This window comes from Puma concolor, chromosome B1 (assembly GCF_028749965.1).
Source record: "Puma concolor isolate L17-30 chromosome B1, mPumCon1.1.hap2, whole genome shotgun sequence".
NCBI lineage: Eukaryota > Metazoa > Chordata > Mammalia > Carnivora > Felidae > Puma > Puma concolor.
This window is the reverse complement of record NC_141670.1, coordinates 16,292,974-16,314,630: the sequence shown is the minus strand read 5'-3', so window position 1 is coordinate 16,314,630 and position 21,657 is coordinate 16,292,974. Positions and strand designations below refer to the sequence as shown.

Sequence of the window (21,657 nt, the reverse complement as noted above, 5' to 3'; positions counted from 1 at the left end):
AAAATTTTTTTTTCAACGTTTATTTATTTATTTGGGACAGAGAGAGAGACAGAGCATGAATGGGGGAGGGGCAGAGAGAGAGAGGGAGACACAGAATCGGAAACAGGCTCCAGGCTCCGAGCCATCAGCCCAGAGCCCGACGCGGGGCTCGAACTCACAGACCGCGAGATCGTGACCTGGCTGAAGTCGGACGCTTAACCGACTGCGCCACCCAGGCGCCCCACATCTGATTTTTTAAACTCCAAAATACTTCTTGTAACTGCCCCCACATCCTCTTCCTCTCCTCACTTACCCATCCTTTGTCTCTTCTCGGACTAGACTAAGTTCTACTGATTCTCTCATCTGGCCTACACCACCTTGCGGACTGTCTGTCCTCGCTTTTCAGGAGCCACACACGGGGTGTGTCGCAGGTAGAGACAGGGCTGGGAGGTTGCAACACGAGGAAGTGGTGGTCAGTTGTTCAGAAGAACAAGGGAAGAGTGCACAAGTTCTACTTACGGTCCTGCATATTAAAAGATGAAGAGGTGCCCCAAATTTGCCTAAACAGTACGTGTCCGCCTGATCATATTCGAAGCTTAACCACTGAGAAGGAAGGAGAAAATTAAATGGGACTCACCATTTCATCCTTGCCGGAAATCAAGTGCGAGCCATGTTTTTCTTCCTCTTTTATCATCAATTTCTCATACAGGTCACTGACAATAAATGAAGGGTAATACCTATCCTTTAGGGTCTCATACACATCGCCCTGGATTTTGCAGAACACTTCAATACCTTTATTTCCTACAAGACACTGCTGGATTTCTTTGTAGAGTGATTTTTCCACAGATATTTCTTTGCTTTCCACAAAGAAATTCTGGTAAATTTCACCAACTAATTGCGGGATTTCATTCTGAAAAGACAGAAAGATGAAAAACAAGAAAGGTAAGAAATATCATGTCTGACAAAAATATTTTTCTTCTGAATTCTCTCCATCTTAAAGCTGGAAGGAAGACATTGAAAACGGACACTGCTACTGGTACCAGTGGGGGTCTTTGGCGTGCGTGTGCACAGAGTCAAGGGGTAAGAGTCTGGCTCCTGAAAATGAATACTTTATGCTGAATAGTTAACGAATATAATTTCTACTAAATGCTGGCAGGGGAAAAGTGGGAACAGTTCTCGTCTTGAAACGGATTCCTTCTTGCAAATCTGAATTCCACAGCTCAGTTATCAGCTAAATTCAATTTGGCTTTAAAAAATCTAATATAAATAATTGGAAGTGCCATTTTTCACTCCATAAGTCATTACTATGTAATTTAAGAAAACAAGAAAAATATTCTCCAGAATGATGATGTATTGCATTATAATCAAGCTTGTATTAGACAGCTTACTCTTAAACATCATACTAAGGTCACAGCCAGTCTGTTTCAGAAATGCAAACATCTCTTCTGATTAACATAACATTTATATTTCCTCTGAAAACATCTCATTAATTCTAGGAATGTTACACAAAGTCTTCAACAGGATTAAAAAATGAAGACAAACAACTCAATGAATATTGTGAATTTAACAAACATCTCAGAACTTTTACACCCAAATTAGTGTTGTTAGGTCAAAATAAGGCTATTTCATGAAGCTATATACTTTTATTGCACTGAAATCTTTTAAATTGTTTCCAGGAGTTTAGAAAAATTCTTTAGATTGCTCTTCACAATATTCCTTTGAGAGCAGCCAAAAGTCATTTGGAATCAAGTCTGATAAAAAAATACATAATAAAGTGGGCAACTGCAGTATCGGATAAAATGAGGTAACTTGTGACTTACAAAATAACAATAAAAGGCATTTCTAAGAAGATTTAAAAATACTGTGAGACTGAATTTAATTCCGAAACCAATGTAGTATGTGATTTATGATGTATTTTAATAGTACTGAGTTCTAGCAACACTCACATGAAGTGCAAAGTGCAATGTACCCAGTCACTTTTGTGTTTATTTTAATAAGCCTCTCAAAATACATGTAATATATATACTATACATATTGTCATGTATATTTATAGACACATATAAACATACATATTTCATATTCTTTAACTCTTAAAGGTACTGAGAACTTGCCAGGAGCAAAATACAATGCTTATTGGGGCTTTTCATCATTAAGAGGCATCTAGAACCAAAAATCTTCTTTTGTGGTTTTTTTTTTTTAATGTTTATTTATTTTTAAGAGAGCGAGAGACACATAGCGTGAGCGGGGAAGGGGCACAGAGAGAGGGAGACACAGAATCCGAAGCATGCTCCAGGCTCCGAGCCGTCAGCACAGAGCCCGACGCGGGGCTCGAACCCATGAACCTGTGAGATCATGACCTGAGCCGAAGTCAGCCGCTTAACCAACTGAGCCACCCAGGCACACCCCCCACCCCCACCCGCTTTTTAAAGGTTTTTGTGTTTCTTAATTCAGTCATATTTTAAATGAAACAAAAGAACAGTAGTGTAAAATATGCACATTGATATTAAAATAACAAGGTTATGAGATTGAGGTGTACATGACAAGATCAATTCATTGTACCAGTAATGTGGATGTATATAACTTTTTTTATAATGTGCTAAAAAAGCAAACCAAAAAAACTGCCTGAAAGTAAATTCAGTATTTTGGTACATTTATGAATCTGTTTTTCCCTTGACCACACATTCAGAAGTATCTTTTTGTGAAAATAAAATATAATTTTATTTACCATTATGAGCTGGAACATAATTCCATTATTATATTTAGTTTTAAATAGTCTTTTAATGTATATTTATCTTACAGCTTCATTGAGAAACACAGACACACTGCCTAACATGCAAGTTTTCACCAGCTGGTGATTAATATTTCTTTGGGCCTATATATACTACCTTGTTAGCACTCTTCAAATATTCCACCGACTCCCAAAAACTAATCAGAGCTCTCTTGTCCATCCTTTCCATGTACATTCGAAAGTGCTCTCGGTAGAACGTATTGGCCAAAATATCTTCAAACTGAAGAATCTATTAAGGAAATTTAAGGACAAAAAATAAGGAAAACGTTAAAAACTTAAAAATAAAATTCTAAATATCAGTTTCCTTTAACTTTCAATGGATTGGTGTCTACATTCAAGAAAAAAAAAGTCTCATTTTTTAAGGTCGTAGTCAACCTAATACAGTATTTCTCTCAACTTCCTAAATTTTAAATGGAAAAAGTTATTCAGTATTCAAAATGTACATATTCAATAAGTGCCAATTTTCAATTAATCATTCACTCATTCAGCAATTGGCATCTACTCTGTATCAGGCACATTTCTAGGAACTCAGACAAAAATCCCGGCCCTATGGGATAAACTGCTAAAAGTAATAGATACCCATAATAGAAAAATTAAAGAGAAATATATAAAAGATCAGGAAGCTGGAGTCTAATAATCTGACATTTTTGCCTTCCATCCTTATACTTGTGATGAAAATTATTTTATATCTTGCTCCTTCACTTACAGTATCATATTCATTTAAGATATCTTTTGTAAGCATCATTTTAATTAGTTCATAATATTGCACTATATATCAAAATGACTCCTTGGTTTACTATTTTGTATGCTTACAGAAAAAGAAAAAACAAATCTGAAGATACAGTGGGCAAAATCTTGAGCACAGGCTGCCATAATAGAAGAAAGCAGATCACTTTCATAATAATTCATAACTCAATTAATTAGGAAAAACCCCTCAAATTAATTTAGAAGGAACTGAAGTCCCATATCCTTAGTTCTTAGTTAATTAAGAAAAAGACCTGTAAGTATTATCTCAAATGCAATTAAAAGAAACACTTATGTTTTAAGATTCTTAACAATTTATATTGTGGCAGTGGGAAATTTTTTGGAAATGTGACCAGTAAGATCTTTCTAAAATCAAGTGCATATGATCAACACAGATTCAACTCTTCTACCAACAGTGAGTCCTCAATAGTTTCTGTAAACAGAAAGAGGCAGGCATTTTTCTAACAACTTCTGGTAACTCATTAAAGGAGACAGTCGTCCCATGCTACAGACCCCTAACAATTGGAGTCCATAAATATTTCAGACTATTAGGATTTAGTTTACTAACTTTGGAAAATCATAGCATGTATCTTTATGGAAACCCTACCACTAAAGCACTGTGACATACAAATTCTAACTGTACATGGTCCATGGAGGTTTGTAGGAGCCCATATCAACTCGGGCTAGGGATAAACAGATCACTCAGAGAGCTATCGATTTTTAACATAGGGAGAAGCCGAGCAGAAAGGGCATTCGACAAATTCTAAGAAAGTCTCCCCAGTATAATTTTCCTTCGATCAAAATGAATTCCAAATTAGATACAAATTCACATACTTGTAAAACCAAGTCCAAAACATCTTCTAAAATATTAGCCATTTTTAGACTTTTGTGTTTTATGAATATTCTATGTTCAGTTCCAAAAGTGCAAATATATACAAATAAATGACAGCAAATATATCTAAACCATAGTTCAATGGGTGACATATCTCTTAATTGGCCAATGGATTAACCAAGTTCTCTATCCATTTTTTTTCCTCTCTTGAAAAAGAGAATTTCACTGTGTAACATCTACACTAATGGAATGGGTCTGGGTGGACAGGATGCATAGATAGTACACTGCAAAGTCAAATGTATTCATCTGAGATCAACTCAATCTCAATTAATTTGACATTAATTAATTTCAGTAAGTCTGAGATTTTTGTGTGGAAGTGAAAAGAGAAGGGTGGGTAGGTCAAAGTTGACACCACTATTAAAATAATCATTTTTTAAAAACTATCGATGATATGGGGCACCTGGCCGAGGTGGCTGAGTCGGTTAAGCATCCAACTTCGGCTCAGGTCATGATCTCACCATTTGTGAGTACAAGCCCCACGTCCAGCTCTGTGCTGATAGCTCATATCCTGGACCCTGCTTCAGATTCTGTGTCTCCCTCTTCTCTCTGCACCTTCCCAGCTCTCTCTCTCTCTCTCAAAAATAAACATTAAAACAAATTACAAAAAAAGTTAAAAACTATAGATGATATAACAATAATTAACATTTACTAAGGGCTTCCACACAGCAAACACTGTGCTCTTATTTGTTGGGTCAGCCTTTTTTTCTGTCCTAAGACCTCTGGTAATTCTGGGAGGAGAGCTACCACAGTCGATGGTCTCTAGACTGGATCTGGTTTCATGATGGATATTTTACAAACTTAGTTTTATGTTTTGTGTGGATTTCCTCTTACCCAGCTAGTTAATTTTTCTCCAGGAAAATTTCCACCAAGCACTCAAAAGTACCTCAGGGCCTTAGAGGAATAAATGTGTTCCTAAGCACCCAACATGTTACCAAGAGTGACATAGGATTCTCTAGTTACAAAATACTCATGAGAATAACTCCAGAAAACTAATGAGAATATGTAGAATTAGGATCTTGGGAATAATGTTTTATCCTAAAAGGAGAGGTTACAATTGGATTTTTCTTACATCTGTATCATCACTAAACATACCTCCTTAACAATCAATGCCAGTAATAACATTTATTGAGTGCTCTTATACTAAGTGGTGTACTTACCCTCCTATGTTCATTATTTAATGGTTGCCATCTATAGGGTATGCACAAACTATCCCAATTTTACAACTGGAGTACAAAAAAGCTAACTAACTTGCCCAAAATCAATCCCTAGTAGATACAGAATTGAGAGCCAGGCTTTCTGACTACACAGCACAGCTTCTTAACCATAATAAAATAGTTCATCTCCCTAAGAGATTACCTGATTTGTGTTTATAGCAAACTACAAATAGTATGGAAGTCAAGAAGGAAAGATGCATTTAGGAAAAATGCTCTGTAAGAACTCCAACAGAAACAGAAAGTCGAGGAATCTTTTCATATTCAAGTGCAGAGTCCTGGGCTACACTCAGTAATGTCCTTGGTCTTGGATCAAATACATTGAGATAAAAACTGATCTTAGACGGTGGGTTGGAAGATAGTGGTGGAGCAGAAGGATCACAGGCTTGCCTCATCCCATGAACACAACTAGATAACCAATACCTGAATACCCCAGAAACTGACTTACAGACTGGCAGAACAAACTCCACAACTTTATAAAGGTAGAGAAGAGGCCACATAGAAGAAAGCATGAAGTGTGGTGACAGACTTGGGAGAGAAATGGATCCTTGTGCTGCAGTGGGGAGGGAGCCAGGGTCACAGACAAGGGTGGGACACCGGAGAGCACAGGGGAAAATGGATTCCCACAGTAATTGGCTTAAAATGCACGAGGGGTCTAATTTTGTGACTTGTGGCAACCAACAGGGCTTAAAGCGTGAACTTCTTTCTAAAGGTCAGTGGACTTAGAGGTGCTTGGGTGGCTCAGTCGGTAGAGCGTCCAACTTCAGCTCAGGTCATAGTCTCAAAGTTCACGGGTTTGAGCCCCGTGTCCATCTCTGTGCTAACAAACAGCTCAGAGCCTAGAGCCTATTTCAGATTCTGTATCTCCCTCCCTCTCTCCCCTTCCCCTGCTCATGCTCTGCCTCTGTCTCTCAAAAATAAATAAATGTTTAAAAAAATTTTTTTAAATAAATAAATAAATGGAGGTCAGTGGACTTGGCTGGGATAGAGCCCGGAGGGCCCTGCGCTGTTCTTGGAGAAAAGGCAAGCCAACAACTCACGGACATACAGTGTGGAAACAGCAATCTGAAGAGCACCTGGGGCACCAAGTAGGAAGGTTATTTACTCATTTTGGAGTGTATCCCAGAGAGGCAGCATTCATGGAGAGACCACTCTGGGAATGAAGGAACTGGCCATAGCCATCTCCCACCACCACCCTACATGCTACTAAACAGTGAATGAGTCAACCAGGAAATCAAAGAAGAAATTTTAAAAATACACGGAAACAAACGAAAATGAGAACACAATGGCCCAAACCCCAAGATGCAGCAAAAGCAGTTTTAAGAGGGAAATTTATAGCAATACAGGGCTATCTCAAAAAAAAAAAGAAAAATCTCAAACAACCTGACCTTACACATAGAAGACCTAGAAAAAGAACAACAAAACCTAAAAACCAGCAGAAAGAAGGGAATAATAAAGATTAGAACAGAAATAAAGGATATAAAAACTAAAAAAAAATTAAAAAATAAACCCGCAATAGAACAGACCAATAAAATCAGGATCTGGTTATTTGAAAAAACTCAATAAAACTGATAAACTTCTAGCCAGACTTATCAAGAAAAAAAGAGAGAGAAAGACTCAAATAAATAAAATAACAAATGAGAGAGGAAAAATAACAACCAACTCCACAGAAATACAAGTAATCACAAGGGAATAGTATGAAAAAGTATGTGCCAACAAACTGGACAACCTAGAAGAAATGGATACACTCCTACAAACATATAAACTACCAAAACTGAAATAGGAAGAATTAGAAATTTTTTAAGACTGATAACCAGCAAAAAAATTGAATCAGTAATCAAAATACTCCCAACAAATAGCCAGGGCCAGATGGCTTCGCAGGTGAATACTACCAAACATTTAAAGTACAGTTAATATTTATTCTTCTCAAACTATTCCAAAGAATAGAAAAGGAAGGAAAACTTCCAAATTCATTCTAGGAGGCCAGCATTACTCTGATCCCAAAACCAAATAAAGACACCACTAAAAAAGGAGAACCACAGGCCAACATCCGTGATGAACACATATGCAAAATTTCTTAACAAAATACTACCAAAATGAATCTAACAATACATTAAAAAAAATCATTTTCCACAATCAAGTGGGATTTCTTCCCCTAGGCTACAAGAGTGGTTCAATATTCACAAATCAATCACTGTGATACATCACATCAGTAAGAGAAAGGTAAGAACCACATGATCATCCATTCATGATAAAAACCCTCAACCAAGTAGGTTTAGAGGGAACATATCTCAACATAATAAAGGCCACGTATGAAAAACTCACAGCTAACAACATCTTTAATGAGGAAAACCTCTCAGTTTTCCTAAGGTCACGAACAAGAAAAGGATGTCCACTCTCACCACTTTTATTCAACATAATATGGAAAGTCCTAGCCACAGCAATCAGGCAACAAAAAGAAATAAAGGGCATTCAAATTGGTAAGGAAGAAGTAAAAGTTTTACTATTTGCAGATGACATGATACCATACATAGAAAACTCAAAACACTCCATCAAAACACTGCTAGAACTAACAAATGAACTCAGTAAAGTCACAGGATACAAAATCAATGTACAGAAGTCTGTTGCATTTCTATACACCAATAATGAAGTAGCAGAAAGAGAAATAAAGAAAACAATCCCATTTAAAATTGTACCCAAAATAAGATATCCAAGAATAAATCTAACCAAAGAGGTGAAAGACCTGTATTCTGAAAACTCTAACACACTGATGAAAGAAATTAAAGACAACCAAAAGAATGGAAAGACATTCCATACTCTTTGATTGGAAGAAAAACTATTATTAAAACGTCTATACTACCCAAAGCAATCTACACATTTAATGCAATCCCTATCAAAATACCAACAGCATTTTTCACAGAAATAGAAGAATCCTAAAATTTGTATGGAACCACAAAAAGGCCCTGAATAGCCAAAACAATCTTGAAATAGAAAAGCAAAGCTGAGGGGCACCTGGGTGGCGCAGTCGGTTAAACGTCCGACTACAGCCAGGTCACGATCTCGCGGTCCGTGAGTTCGAGCCCCGCGTCAGGCTCTGGGCTGATGGCTCAGAGCCTGGAGCCTGTTTCCGATTCTGTGTCTCCCTCTCTCTCTGCCCCTCCCCCGTTCATGCTCTGTCTCTCTCTATCCCAAAAATAAATAAACGTTGAAAAAAAAATTAAAAAAAAAAAAAAAAAAGAAAAAAAAGAAAAGCAAAGCTGGAGGCATCACAATTCCACACTTCAAGTTATATTACAATCAATGGACCAGAGTAGAAAACCCAGAAATGAACTCACAACTATGAGGTCAATTAATCTTTGACAAAGCAGGAAAGAATATCCAATGGAAAAAAGATGGTCTCTTCAAAAAATGGTGTTGGGAAAACCAGACATCAACATGCATAAGAAAGAACTGGACCAGTTTCTTACACCATACACAAAAGTAAATTCAAAATGGATAAAAGACCTAAATATGAGGCCTGTAATCATAAAAATCCTGGAAGAGAACACAGGCTGTAACTTCTTTGACACAACCTGCAGCAACTTCTTTCTAGATACGTCTCCTCAAGCAAGGGAAACAAAAACAAACTACTGGTACTGCATCACAATAAAAAGCTTCTGCAAAGGAAACAAGCAACAAAACCAAAAGGCAGCCAACATAATAGAAGATATTTGCAAATGACATATAAGATAAAGGGTTAGTATCCAAAATATACGAAGAACTTCTCAAACTCAACTCCCAAAAAAAACAAATAATCCAATTAAAAAATGGACAGAAGACACGAAAAAATATTTCTCCCAAGACGATATCCAGATAGCCAAGAGACACATAAAAAGATGCTCATCATATCTTACCATCAGGGAAATGCAAATCAAAACTACAATGAGGGAACACCTCACACCTGTTAGACTGGATAAAATCAGCAACAGAATAAACAACAGGTGTTGGTGAGGATGTGGCGAAAAAGAAACCTTCTTGCACTGTTGGTGGAAATACAAACTGGTGCAGCCACCGTGGAAAACAGTATGGAGGTTCCTCAGAACGTTAAAGACCTTATGATCTGACAATTGCACTACTGGGTATTTACCCAAAGAATACAAGAACACTCATTCAAAGGGATACATGCACCCCTAAGTTTATAGCGGCATTATTTATAGTAGCCAAGATTTGGAAGCAGCCCAAGTGTCCACTGATTGATGAATGGATAAATAAAAAGTGTGTGTACACACACACACACACACACACACACACACACACACACACAGGAATATTATTCAGCCATAAAAAGAATGAAATCTTGCCATTTGCAATGACATGGATGGAGCTAGACAGTATTATGCTAAGTAAAATAAGTCAGAGGAAAACAAATACCATATAATTTCACTCCTATGTGGAATTTAAGAAACAAAACAATGAGCAATGGGAAAAAGAGAGACAGAGAGACAGAGAGAGAGAAGTCAACAAACAAACTCTTACCTACAGAAAACAAACTGATGGGTCACCAGAAGAGGTGGGGTGGGGGGGCGTGAAGTAGGTGATGGGGATAAAAGAGTGCACATGTGATGCATACTGGGTGATGTTTGGAATTGTTGAATCACTATATTGTACATCTGAAACTAATATAACACTATGTTAACTAACCAGATTCAAAATGAAGCTTAAAAAAAAAAGAAAGAAAACTGATTTCAGAGATCATTTACTGCCACTTATTTCCACACCCCTTATGTTTTCATTTCCTCTTCTCCCTTTATTTTTTCTTAAATTCTTCCTTCCATCTTTCCATTTGGGGGCCATTTGAAAAGTGAGTGTACAACCTTACCAAAAAATAAAGCAATACAGATTTTTTTGTTTTCATATTCAGATGAAAACAAAGCCAGATAGGAATGCAATACTGTGTAGGTAAAACTGTTCAGGATTTAGAGGTTTGAATCCTGGCTTTGCCAGACTTTCCAGTTCTGGGAGCTCTAAGTGACTCCGTCACTCTGAGCCTCAGTTTCTTCTTCTATAGATTGGCAATAGTACCACCTTTATGGGTGGTACTTTATGGGTTGTTGTGAGACTTGTCATAGCTGTTGTCAATGACAAGAGACAACAAAAACTCATTAGGAAGAAACTGAACCAAGATTTTGGCTAAAAAAGAAAAGACAATGACAGGTGCCAAAAATCAGGGTAGTTAAGAAGTAACTTACTAGATAAGTAAACACAGGTGAAAGGAATAGGTCAGTGGGTCTCAAGTGGGGTTAAGAGAAAGATTACAAAGGGGTTGGTAAACATTTTTGTGGATGTCAAATATAATTACTATCTTGACTGTGGTGATGGTTTCATGAGTACATACATATGTCAAACTTATCGAATTATATACTTTAAATATGTACAGTGTATTGTAGATCATTATACCTTAATAAAGCTGTTTAAAAATTAAGGCTTGACAACAGAATTGCAGAAAAACGATGTATACAATTTTATACTAAAGACTCACTTCCAGGCGTACATATATTGGAGTAATTTTTCTATTCACAGATCACTATATTTGATTTGCTAATATTTTGTTAAGAATTTTTTGTTTAGGTTCTTGATGAATATTGGTAAGTAATTTTCATTGTTTTAATGTTTTTCTCTGGTTTGGTGTCAGTTACGTTGGTTTCTTATGAGGAGTTAAAGTACCTTTCTCCTCCATTTTTTGAAACAATATTGCTAAGATTGATATCTTTGTCTTGAATGTTCAGTAGAATTCACTAGTGAAATTATCTGGGCCGGAAGCTTTCTTTGTGGGAAGGTTTTAAATTATATATTCATTTTCTTTAATACACCTAAGGCTACTCTGATTTTTTATTTCTTTTTGAGTCAGCTTTGGTAATTTGTATTAATACTTGTGGGATACAGTTAAGGAATTTGTGTATTTTATTCAAATCGTGAAATTTATTGGCTTAAAATTGTTCATAATATTCCTTTGTTTTCCTCTTAATGCATCTAAGATCTATAGTGATGCCCCCTCTCTCATTCATAATGGTCATTTGTGCCATCTCTCTTCTTTTTGTCAAACTAGAGTGTATAATCATCTTTTCAGAGAACTACCTTTTGTTTTCATTTATTTTTCTCTACTGTTTTTCTGTTGTCTATTTCACTGATTTCTGTTGTTATATTATTTCCTCTTTCCTAGTTATTTTAGTTTTCATTTGTAGCTTCTTAAGGGGGAAGAACACTGATTTTAGACCCTTCTCCTCCTCGTCCTTCTTTCTCCTTCTTGCAAACTGTGAAGTCATGACCTGAGCTGAGATTAAGAGTTGTACACTTAACCAACAGCCACCCAGATGGCCCGACCTTTCTTCTTTTTTAATATAAGCATGAGTGTTTCCTTCCAAGTACTGCTTTAACTGTATCCCACAAGTATTAAGATGTTGTATTTTCACTTTCATTCCATTCAAACTAGTTCCTAATTTCCCTTCTGATTTCTTGATTCAAGCTTTATTATGTTGTTTAATTCTTCAAATATTTGAGAATTTTCCAGATCTTTCCAAATCCACTTGGTCAGAGAATAGTCTGTATAATTTTAAACCTTTTTAATCTGTCGGGATTTGTTTTAATGCCCAGCAGTATAGTCTTTCTTGGTGAATGTTCAATATATGCTTGAGAAGAATGAGTATTCTGTTGATGTTAGGTGGAATGTTCTAGAAATGTCCATTAGTTCCCCTTAGTTGTACTAGTGTTTACATTTTCTATATTCTGGTTTTTTGTTTCTTTTTTTATCAATTACTGAGAGAGAGGTGTGAACACTTCCAATTATAATTGTGGATCTTTCTTCCTCCTTTCAGTTCTGTCAGTTTGTACTTCACGTATTTTAAAGGTCTCACTGATTGCATACATATTTACATTTAGGATTATCATGCCTTCGTGATGAATTGACCCCTCTATCAGAATGAAATGTTCTTCATCCCTGGTTATATTCCTTGTCCTAGTGTCTATTTCGTCTGATGCTAACATTAGCTACTTTATATTTCTTATGCTTTGTGTTCACATAGCATGCCTTTTCTCCTCCTTTCACTTTCAACCGATCTTTGCCTTCATATTTAGTTTCTTGTAGAGGGCATATAATTCTTTCCTATTATTTATTTACTTGATCACTTTCTTTTAATTGAGGGATTCATCTAATTTTGAAGACTAAGTTCTGAAATAAAGTTAGGTGGCGATTCCTCTGGATTAAATATGATTAGGTTATAGCAAAACCATTCTACCCATGTACAACCCCAAATTAACCAGTCTTACCTTTAGAATAGCAAACCATTATAAACATTAGAATTCTGTAATATTATCTGAGGCTTCCAGCCTGAAGTCTAACAGAAATGATTTTCCTCTGAGGTTAAACTGTTGCACCAGCAATGGGTTGTGCCTTTCCTAAGTATCTGGAGAGACAAGTCAAAGTGGAGGTAAAACCAGATTAAGCCTACTTCTACTAAATACTGCCAGGTAATGTATACTGACATCACTTTCAGCTCTCCTAAAATGAGCTTCTTTTATGTTTCCCAAGGTTTTCTTTTACCGTAAGATCTAAAACCACATCATCTTTTGACTAGGTAGCAAACCATCAAGTGCTTCTTCTAGGTGTAGATCTCCCATTTTTACTGGATCACTTACCTTTCTATTTTATAATTATATGGGACTCTTTGCAAGAAGAGACTCCATCTTATTCCTTTTGGATCCTAGTACCTTTCACTGCAACTGAGAGACTGTGGACCCACAATAAATGTCTGTTGAATGAATAAATGAATACATGGGACACATGAAGAGAACCTCTTCTATGAGAAATGTGCCTGGAAATCTATTCGAGTCCAGAGGCTGACAAGAAAGAGGAAGAAAGACAACATTCAACCTGCCAAATCCACTGTCTCTTCAACGTTCACCAAAAGGTGAAATTTTCACTTTGTACCACAAAGCCAAAACTACAAAAAGGCATATTTGCTAACAGCAAAATAAACAGATCTCCAGTGGTGAGGGGACGCCTCTATAAAACAAGAGCTATTCAGGGCTTCATTTGTGCCACTTATGTAAGATATTGAGGAAGAACTCTGGCTTGTGTTAGAGTTGGTTCAAGGTCGAACATACACTATCCTGAAGAAGCTCTAATGAATACTGGGCCATGTACAAGAAAAAAAGGTCAAAGCTCATCACTGGAATACGAGGAAGGGAAAAATCATAGATAAGCATCTGAAGTTAAACCAAGAACTGAAGAGGAAAAGATCAAGAGACTAAAAATCCAAATAGGTGAGGTCAGAGGCTGTAGCCAGAGTTAACTTAATACTGATGGTGGCCTCTTTGTGACTAAGTGCCTACTTTCAAAAGAGGAGTTTGGAGTTTGCCCTGAAGTCCTGTTCCCAAGTGGTAAAAGCAAGCCCTTCCGGGAGTCCCACTGCTGTTTCCTTCAATCCTAGCATTCTCTCAGTCTTAGAAGACAAGCTTGGGTCCTTCAGAGTATACAGCTGGTGCTGAGGTAGGGCTAGGACACTTTCCTAAGCTCCATGATTTCAGGACTCAGTATCAGACAGTCCAAAGTTTTGTTCAAAAAATAGTCGCTGATATATTATGGCTTAGTGAGAAAGCACTCAGACTGTGTAACAACTAGATCTGGGTTTATATCTAGTTCTGCCTCTTCCCACCTGGCCTTAGGTAATTTACTTAAACCAACTCTGTTTCTTAACCTTTAAATGGAAATATTGAGAGATTCAAATTTCAGAGAGTTGTGGTGAGAGCTAAGTAAAATAACCACAACATACTTTCCATTCCACAGGTGGTTATTTCTTTCCAACTGGTAGTGAGTAACTTGACTGGGCCCTTGCAAATGTAAGCATGTGCCTCTGGGACAGGAAAATACATATGGGCATGCATGCATGTGCGCGCGCGCGTGCACACACACACACACACCCCGTGCCTATCTCTCATACCTATCACCCTTCACAGAAGTCAAGGACACCAAGTAATACAGCTCTTTGACATGTAAGAGCAAACATGTGAGCCTCTGTTCTGGAACATATGCTTTATGTTAAATACCAAAAAGCTAAAATATTGGATGGGAGATTACATGAATGTTTATGATAAACATGAAATGGTCAAAACAAGAAACTGTAAAGTTCTACCTTCTGGCTTTGAGGCCCTTCTCCCTCATCCAAGGCCCCATCCTCTTGCTGGTCATAGGCAGGGCCTCCCAGGATTCGGATTCTCTTCTCGCACTGCTTCTTAGCCACAGTCAGTTGGTTAATGTACCTTTTCATATTCCTGGCCCTTAGGAGATCAGCTTTCATTGCAGCAGTTTCTTTACCTTGAATGGGATGGATGGACAGGACCCAGTCAGAGGACAAGGTATGAAAAGGGGAACATAACAACACTGAAAAGATTGGTATCTGATGCGGTACATTTTGAACAGTGGGTATTGTTCATGCTACACACATACGTATATACACTCTCAAAGAGAAACACCATTAATTTCTAAATATAATTTGTACATATACCACTGAAAAATCCTACTCAAGGGTAAAACATTAACAACAAAACCCCTCTCCTCTGTATATATATACTCACAATGTGCATGTATGTATGTGTATTTAAATATCTTTACATGTATGTGTAATGTACACAGAGCCATTCATAAGCATGCAGTGAGTGCTCTGGGTCAGGCACTGACAAGGCATTCGGGACTCAAGACCAATTGTTAAATCTCGTGGATTTCTAGCAAGGCAGAAATCCAAAGATAGGATTAGCAATTACAAGCATAATATGGGCTATAAAGAAAACGTGTAGGTACCCTTGAGCTGCTTAACCAATGCTTCTAAGCCAGGTTTCCTTAAGCAAATTACATTCAAACAAAATGAAAAAGGAGTGGAGTGTGGCAGACAGAGGGAGCAGCAAATATGAAAGCGAATGCCCTGAAGCAGGAAAGAGAGAGCTTTGGAGGAACTGCAAGGGCCCGTGCAGCAGGTGCAAGGGAAGCTAGAGATCCAAAGTGAATCTGGAGGAGGCAGGAGCCAGACGACATAAAGCTGTTTAGCCCATAGAAATAACTTCAGCCTTCAGTTCAATAGCACTGAGCGGCTTCTAATGGGTTTTAAGCAAGAGTAGGTCACAAATGGATTTATATTTTTTAAAGATTATACAGGAAGGATAAAAAAAAATAATTGAAGGTAAAAGACTGCAGGTAGAGAAACCAGTTGGAGTAGCCGAGGAGGGAGATGGTGGCTTAAACTCAGGTCATGGCAATGGCAGGAGAGAAGACTGGAAGCATCTGAGAATGATTTATAGAGAACAGGACCCTGTGACTGAGCAGACAGCAAAGAGGACAGTGGCTGAGCAATGTAAAGAAAACAGACGTATCAAAAACGGCTCCCAAGTTTCTGCCATGAGCAGCCATGGAGGTGGTGGGGCCAATTATGAACCAGGGAACATTACAGGAAAAGCAGGTTTATGATGTGGCATATGATATTTGCCAAAGGTGGTCACGATAAGGCCTTTCATCTTACTTACTCTTTTTACTGCGTCACTTCGACAATCTCCCTCTGAGAAGTAAGATATGTGCTCCCTTTTCTCGAATCTGGGTGGGTTTGTGATTATGGAGTAAGTGAGGTGATGACTTCTAAAGCTAGACTGTAAAAGGCCACTGACCTGGAGCCCTGAGCTGCTTGGTAAAGTCATCCAGCAGCCATGAGGCCTCCATGCTTTGAGGACGCCTGAGTGGTCAATGGAGAGATCTCCACGGAGAGGCCCCCCCCAAGACCACAGCCCTGGCTAGGACCTCAGCCCACATCCAGTGGCACCCTGGCTCTGTGTGCATACACCATCCTAAAGGTGAACCGTCCAGCCACAGTCAAGAGAGAAGAGCCACTCCTGCCGAACCTGCTAAAACCGCCAATTCGGGTGCAGAAGTAGTACCTGCTGTTTAAGACACTGCACTTTAGGGTGGTTTGTTACACAGCAGACAACAGGCAAATTAAAGGCATCTGACTACCTAAGCAGAGACATAAGGTGTGGAGTTCAGAAGTGTTCAGCACCCAGGAAGAACTAAAATGGTCCCAGTACATAATCTAAATAAACCCTACATTTAATGGCGAGAAAGAAGAAAAGAAGCTGGCAAAGGGGCTGGTGAAGGAGAGACAGAAGGTAAACGTGAGAGTGCGGTTTATGGAGAAAGAATGTCAGCAAAACAGGAGAAACAGTATTTGTCTGTTACTGCAGAGCCTCCTAACTGGTCAGCACGCTTCCACCTTCACCTCCCCTCCAGTCTTTATCTCAGCACAGCAGCCAAGGCAAACCTATTAAAACATCAACCCAGGGGCACCTGGGAGGCTCAGTCGGCTAAGCATCCGACTTCCACTCAGGTCATGATCTCACGGTTTGTGCGTTCGAGCCCTGCATCGGACTCTGCACTGACAGCTCGGAGCCTGGGAGCCTGCTTCTGATTCTCTGTCTCCCTCTCTCTGCCCCTTCCCCACTCATACTCTGTCTCTCTCTCACAAATAAACAAACATTAAAAAAATTAAAAACAAAAAACAAAAAAACATCAACTCAATCACATCGTTCCTGTGCTCAGAAACCTCCCCCAGACCCCCATTTCACCTGCAGCAAAAGGCAAAGCACCTTTAAGGGGCTCTAAGGCCCTACACTCTCCAGGCTCATCCCCTCCTACTCTCCACAGTCAGCCACACCAGCTTCCTTGTGGTTCCCTCCTTTTTAAAATAACAGCTTCATTGAGATATACTTCACATACAATTCTATTTAAAGTGTAAATTTAACTGCATTTAGCGTATTTACAGACTATGCCACCATCACACTTTTTTGAATACTTTCATCACCCCCAAAAGAAGCGAGGTACCCATTAGTCACCCCAACCCTCTCAGCCCTAGGCATCTTTATGGGGCTTCTTCTATGGATTTGCCCATTCTGGAGACTTCATGTAACGGAATCACGTAACACGTGGTCTCTGGTAACTAGCTTCCTGACCACCCTGGGTGGTTCCCTGCTCAGGGCTGTTTTATGCCTCCTCTCAGCGTGACCCTTCCATCCCCCATGGATCTGCATGGCTCACTCCTACCTCCTTCAGACCCTCAGTTCAGGTCTCAGGGAAGCGCCTCCCTGGGCACCCTATTTCTAACAGCAACCCCCACCCTATAACACTGCCTTTCTCCCTCTCTGCTTTACTTTCCCCATAGCACGTATCATCACACTTCTATTTGACTTATTTATCCTGTAAGTAGATCTTCTGAAGGTCGGCATTTTGTTTATTTATATACTACTGTATCTCCAGCACCTATAACAATGCCTGGTAACACAGTGGAGCTCACCAAATGTTTGCTGAAGGAACAAGTGAGCTGTGTCCAGTATTACTGAGAGGTCAACAACAAAATAGCTAACATTTTGCTAAGTGCTTACTATGTTTCAGGTATTATGCTTCTCTAGAACTTGGGCCCTAAAGGAGAGAAATAGCATTCTCACCTCCCATTCTTCAGTTTACTCCAACAACATGGTTTCTACTCCTCCTCTCCACCAAATCTGCCGTTGCCAAGATCACTAGTGACCTCCATGTCAAATACAGTGGAAAGTTTTCAGTAGAGTCTGGAATCAGACTTACATTAGAATCCGGGCTCTGACACTTAGGAGTTATGTGGTCTCAGCAAGAATTTTTTAAGGTTTAATTTAAAAACATTTACGATGGCATGTTTCCTTATGTTGGCATTATATAATTTCAAGTAAAAGCAAAAAAAAACTTACACAAAATTGTTTAAACATGACTAAGCATTTAGTCATTTCCTTGTGGAAAATGGACTGGCTTTGCATACACAACATAAAGGCAGGGCTGGGTTGAAGGAAGGCTTGTTGTTGTTGTCGTTTTTAATGGGGGAGAGATGAGCTGGTTTTAATGCTCATTTAAGAGAGAGACAGTTAAGAGTTAAGAGAGAGAGAGGAGAGAGAGGTGAGGTGACAGATGGGGAGTGGCATCCAGAAGACAAGCAAATAGATCAGCTTTGGAAAAAGGCCACTACAGTAACATGGAAGACGGAAGAGAAGGTGTACATAAAGCAAGTTTGTATTCTGGTGCCTAGAAGCTGGGGCGGTTCCCCTCACATGGTCTGTTTCCCCAAAGTCGTGAGTAAGGTTATCTGCTGAGAGTGAGGTAAGTAAAAAGGGTGAGTGGTCAGAGGCCTGTGGAAAGCGAGGGGAGTAAGAAATCCCCTGTGGAAAGCACAAGAGCAAGCTCCCTTCGGAAACAGTGAGATTGTTTTAGGCAATGTTCAGGGCCATGTTCAGGGCCAAGGTGAGCACTTGATAGATATAAATATTCCTAGGCAGGTCAGATCAGCCTTCTGGAGGTGGGTCATAATGTGCTTGGCTTAGATCAGAAGTACCCACAATAAAAGAAGGGAGTCTGTGTACTGCTTCTTGGTGCCTCTTAATGTGGAGTCTAAGTAATGTTCTATAGAACTCAGCAGAGACCATCAATTCCCTAGGACGATCACCATTACCTCTCCCATGTTCCACTCAGTCAATGTGTGCAAATGCCTGAAACAGTACCAAGGCAGGCTGAACAAGTAACTGAAAAGACCTAGAAGAGTACCACAAAACATGTGATCTTTCAGAAGCAGCTTTTGCCAGTACTTAGCACAGAGGGTAACAGGTAGACTTCAGGTCAACAGACAGCCTTGTTCCAGAGGGTCTGTCTGATATTACAGGATGACTTTTCTGTATGTGTGCTGAGGGGATATTTTCATTTGACTTCAGTAATAGTTTCTCAACTTGTCCTACGCTTGGCTGACAGGCTCTAACCAAAGAACTTAGTAACTCAACATTCTTCATCATCATCATCATCATCATCATCATCATCATCATCATCAAATACTTAAATAATATTTGAGTCCCCTTAGTGGCAGAGTCCCCTTAGTGGGAAGATAAAGGTAAATGTAAGTCTTTCCCCAAATTAGTCTGTCACAAACTAGGATGCTTTGTGTGTGTGCCTAAAGAAATACATGCTTGGGACAGTCACATTTTCAGAAAAAAAGTTTTCATTTTTAAAACATGTATCTTTAAAGTCTCAATTTGATCCATATTTAAAATACTCTTAAGTTTGGGAACTAAAGAACTTCCTTTTATAAAATAAATCTATACCACAATTTTAATTTGGGGTTAAAATAGGCTACTAAAGAGACATATATAGCAAGAAACTGACACACATTTATCAACAACCACATTCTTCTCCTAAGAAAACATAAAAGCCTTTCTAAAAGCACAAAAACTAGAAGCAAACCCCAAAGAGAAGGAAGAAAGAAGGAGAATAAACCATCTAAAACCCAGCTGCAGGGCTGAGAAGAATATTTTTATGTTCTACTTGAATGTCGCCTGCTCACGTGAATACCTTCTTGTTTGTTGAAGGGCGATACAATGCCATTGTCTGATCACAAAGCTTGTTGCTAACAAATTCAACAGCAGCTTGTTGCTTAGAAAATTCTGTTTATTTTTGCCTCAGAAAACCAATGCCACGTTCAGGGCTAAATGACTAACATGGACCTCATGCAGCCCATGTGTCTGTTGCACAAAAATCCTTGTAAATCCGCGATGCAGATGAATATGCTTTGTGACCTGAAAACCCATTCAGCCCGGAAATATCCAGGCCAAGAAAAGTATAGGCAAGTGGGTTCGCGACAATACGCTGTGGCCCCGCTCAAATCAGATTCATGTAGCTGCTTCTCTGTAGAGCGTTAGCTGCATGCTGTGCATCGTTACAAATCGGTTAATCACACAACTGTTTGATCTAGCTTAAAAAAGAAAGCCAGGGAGATAAACAGTGACGGGTGAAACAATGGTTGGTAGCGGCTCTTTTAAACTGGTGCCAAGATGGATATACAAGTGACAGAGTATTCTAAAGCAATTAGTTATGAATATTTACTGTTCTTCCTTCTGGAAAGTCCAGATTTTAGTGAAGTCAGAACAAAAGAAAACGGGTTCACTGGGTTCCTTTGCTCAAAGAGAATTTGGCTTAGACATTAGGTGAACAATTCTGGCTACAGAGACATTACAGTAGACCTATGGACAACAGCGTAGCATTGCTTTTTGCTTTAAACCTTCTGCCCATGATATAGTTCTTCCTTAAGCAAGTGAGAGTGTCTTACAGTAAAATACAAACACCAGGGAGAACTATTAAGCACTATTCCTAAGGAGGCAAAGGAGAGAGTGCAGTCATTTACAGTGCAAACTAACGACTCCAGAAATAGCACAAGCATAAATGGATTAAAATGGCACCATTTTATTTTTTCAGGTACTAGACAATGTCGGGAGCAGAGTATTGTTTCTCCTGTCCCAGCACGCTACCAAATCCCAAGGCATCTCCTAACAGCAGCACTCTCAGCAGGTTGATTGGGGGATTCAGGGGATAACAGAGCAGGGTTTCTCATCCTGGACACGAGAGACATTTGGGGCTGGGTAAATTTGTCTTGTGGGGGCTGTCCTGTGTAGAGCAGCATTCTTGGCCTCTACCACTAGATGCCAGTAGCATCCCTTCCCCCAGACGGGACAACCAGTAAGGTCGCTGGACATGACCAAATGCCCTAGGCACCCTGGGGGACAAAACTGTGCCTTGCACCTGCACCCTACAGAGAAGTACTAATATAGAGGTATAAAGTCTGTGACAGTAAAGTAGACAAGGCTGCACACTCACCCCTTCCCCTGACTCCCCAGCATGCGGTTCTCCTCCCCAGGATGAACAGGCCTCCTCATGCCCCCCCAGGCCCTCAACGTAAAGACTTAAGGGAGCTCCTCACTGGAAAATGTTGGGCCTCTATTCCTCAACTTGTGTCCACAGATGAACAATCCTTTGAGTCTCCACTGTACATGTAAATACAAGTTTTCTTTTTTAAGTTTGTTTTTGAGAGAGAGAGAGAGAGAGAGAAAACAACCAGGGGAGGGGCAGAGAGAAAGGGAGACACAGAATGCGAAGCAGGCCCCAGGCTCTGAGCCCAACTCAGGGCTCAAAC

General features: G+C 39.2%; 1 protein-coding gene across 2 annotated transcripts in view; it reads right to left on the bottom strand.

Moving 5' to 3' along the window:
• Positions 1 to 21,657, bottom strand: part of SNX25 (sorting nexin 25) — a 133,660-nt gene that overhangs the window by 30,441 nt on the left and 81,562 nt on the right. For both annotated transcript variants that reach the window (XM_086703242.1, XM_025933074.2), the window contains 3 exons: positions 14,782 to 14,963; positions 2,865 to 2,996; positions 617 to 889 (listed from right to left, as the gene is read on the bottom strand). In XM_086703242.1, the coding sequence (XP_086559368.1) occupies positions 617 to 889; positions 2,865 to 2,996; positions 14,782 to 14,963 (587 nt within the window). The remainder of the gene's footprint in view (positions 1 to 616; positions 890 to 2,864; positions 2,997 to 14,781; positions 14,964 to 21,657) is intronic.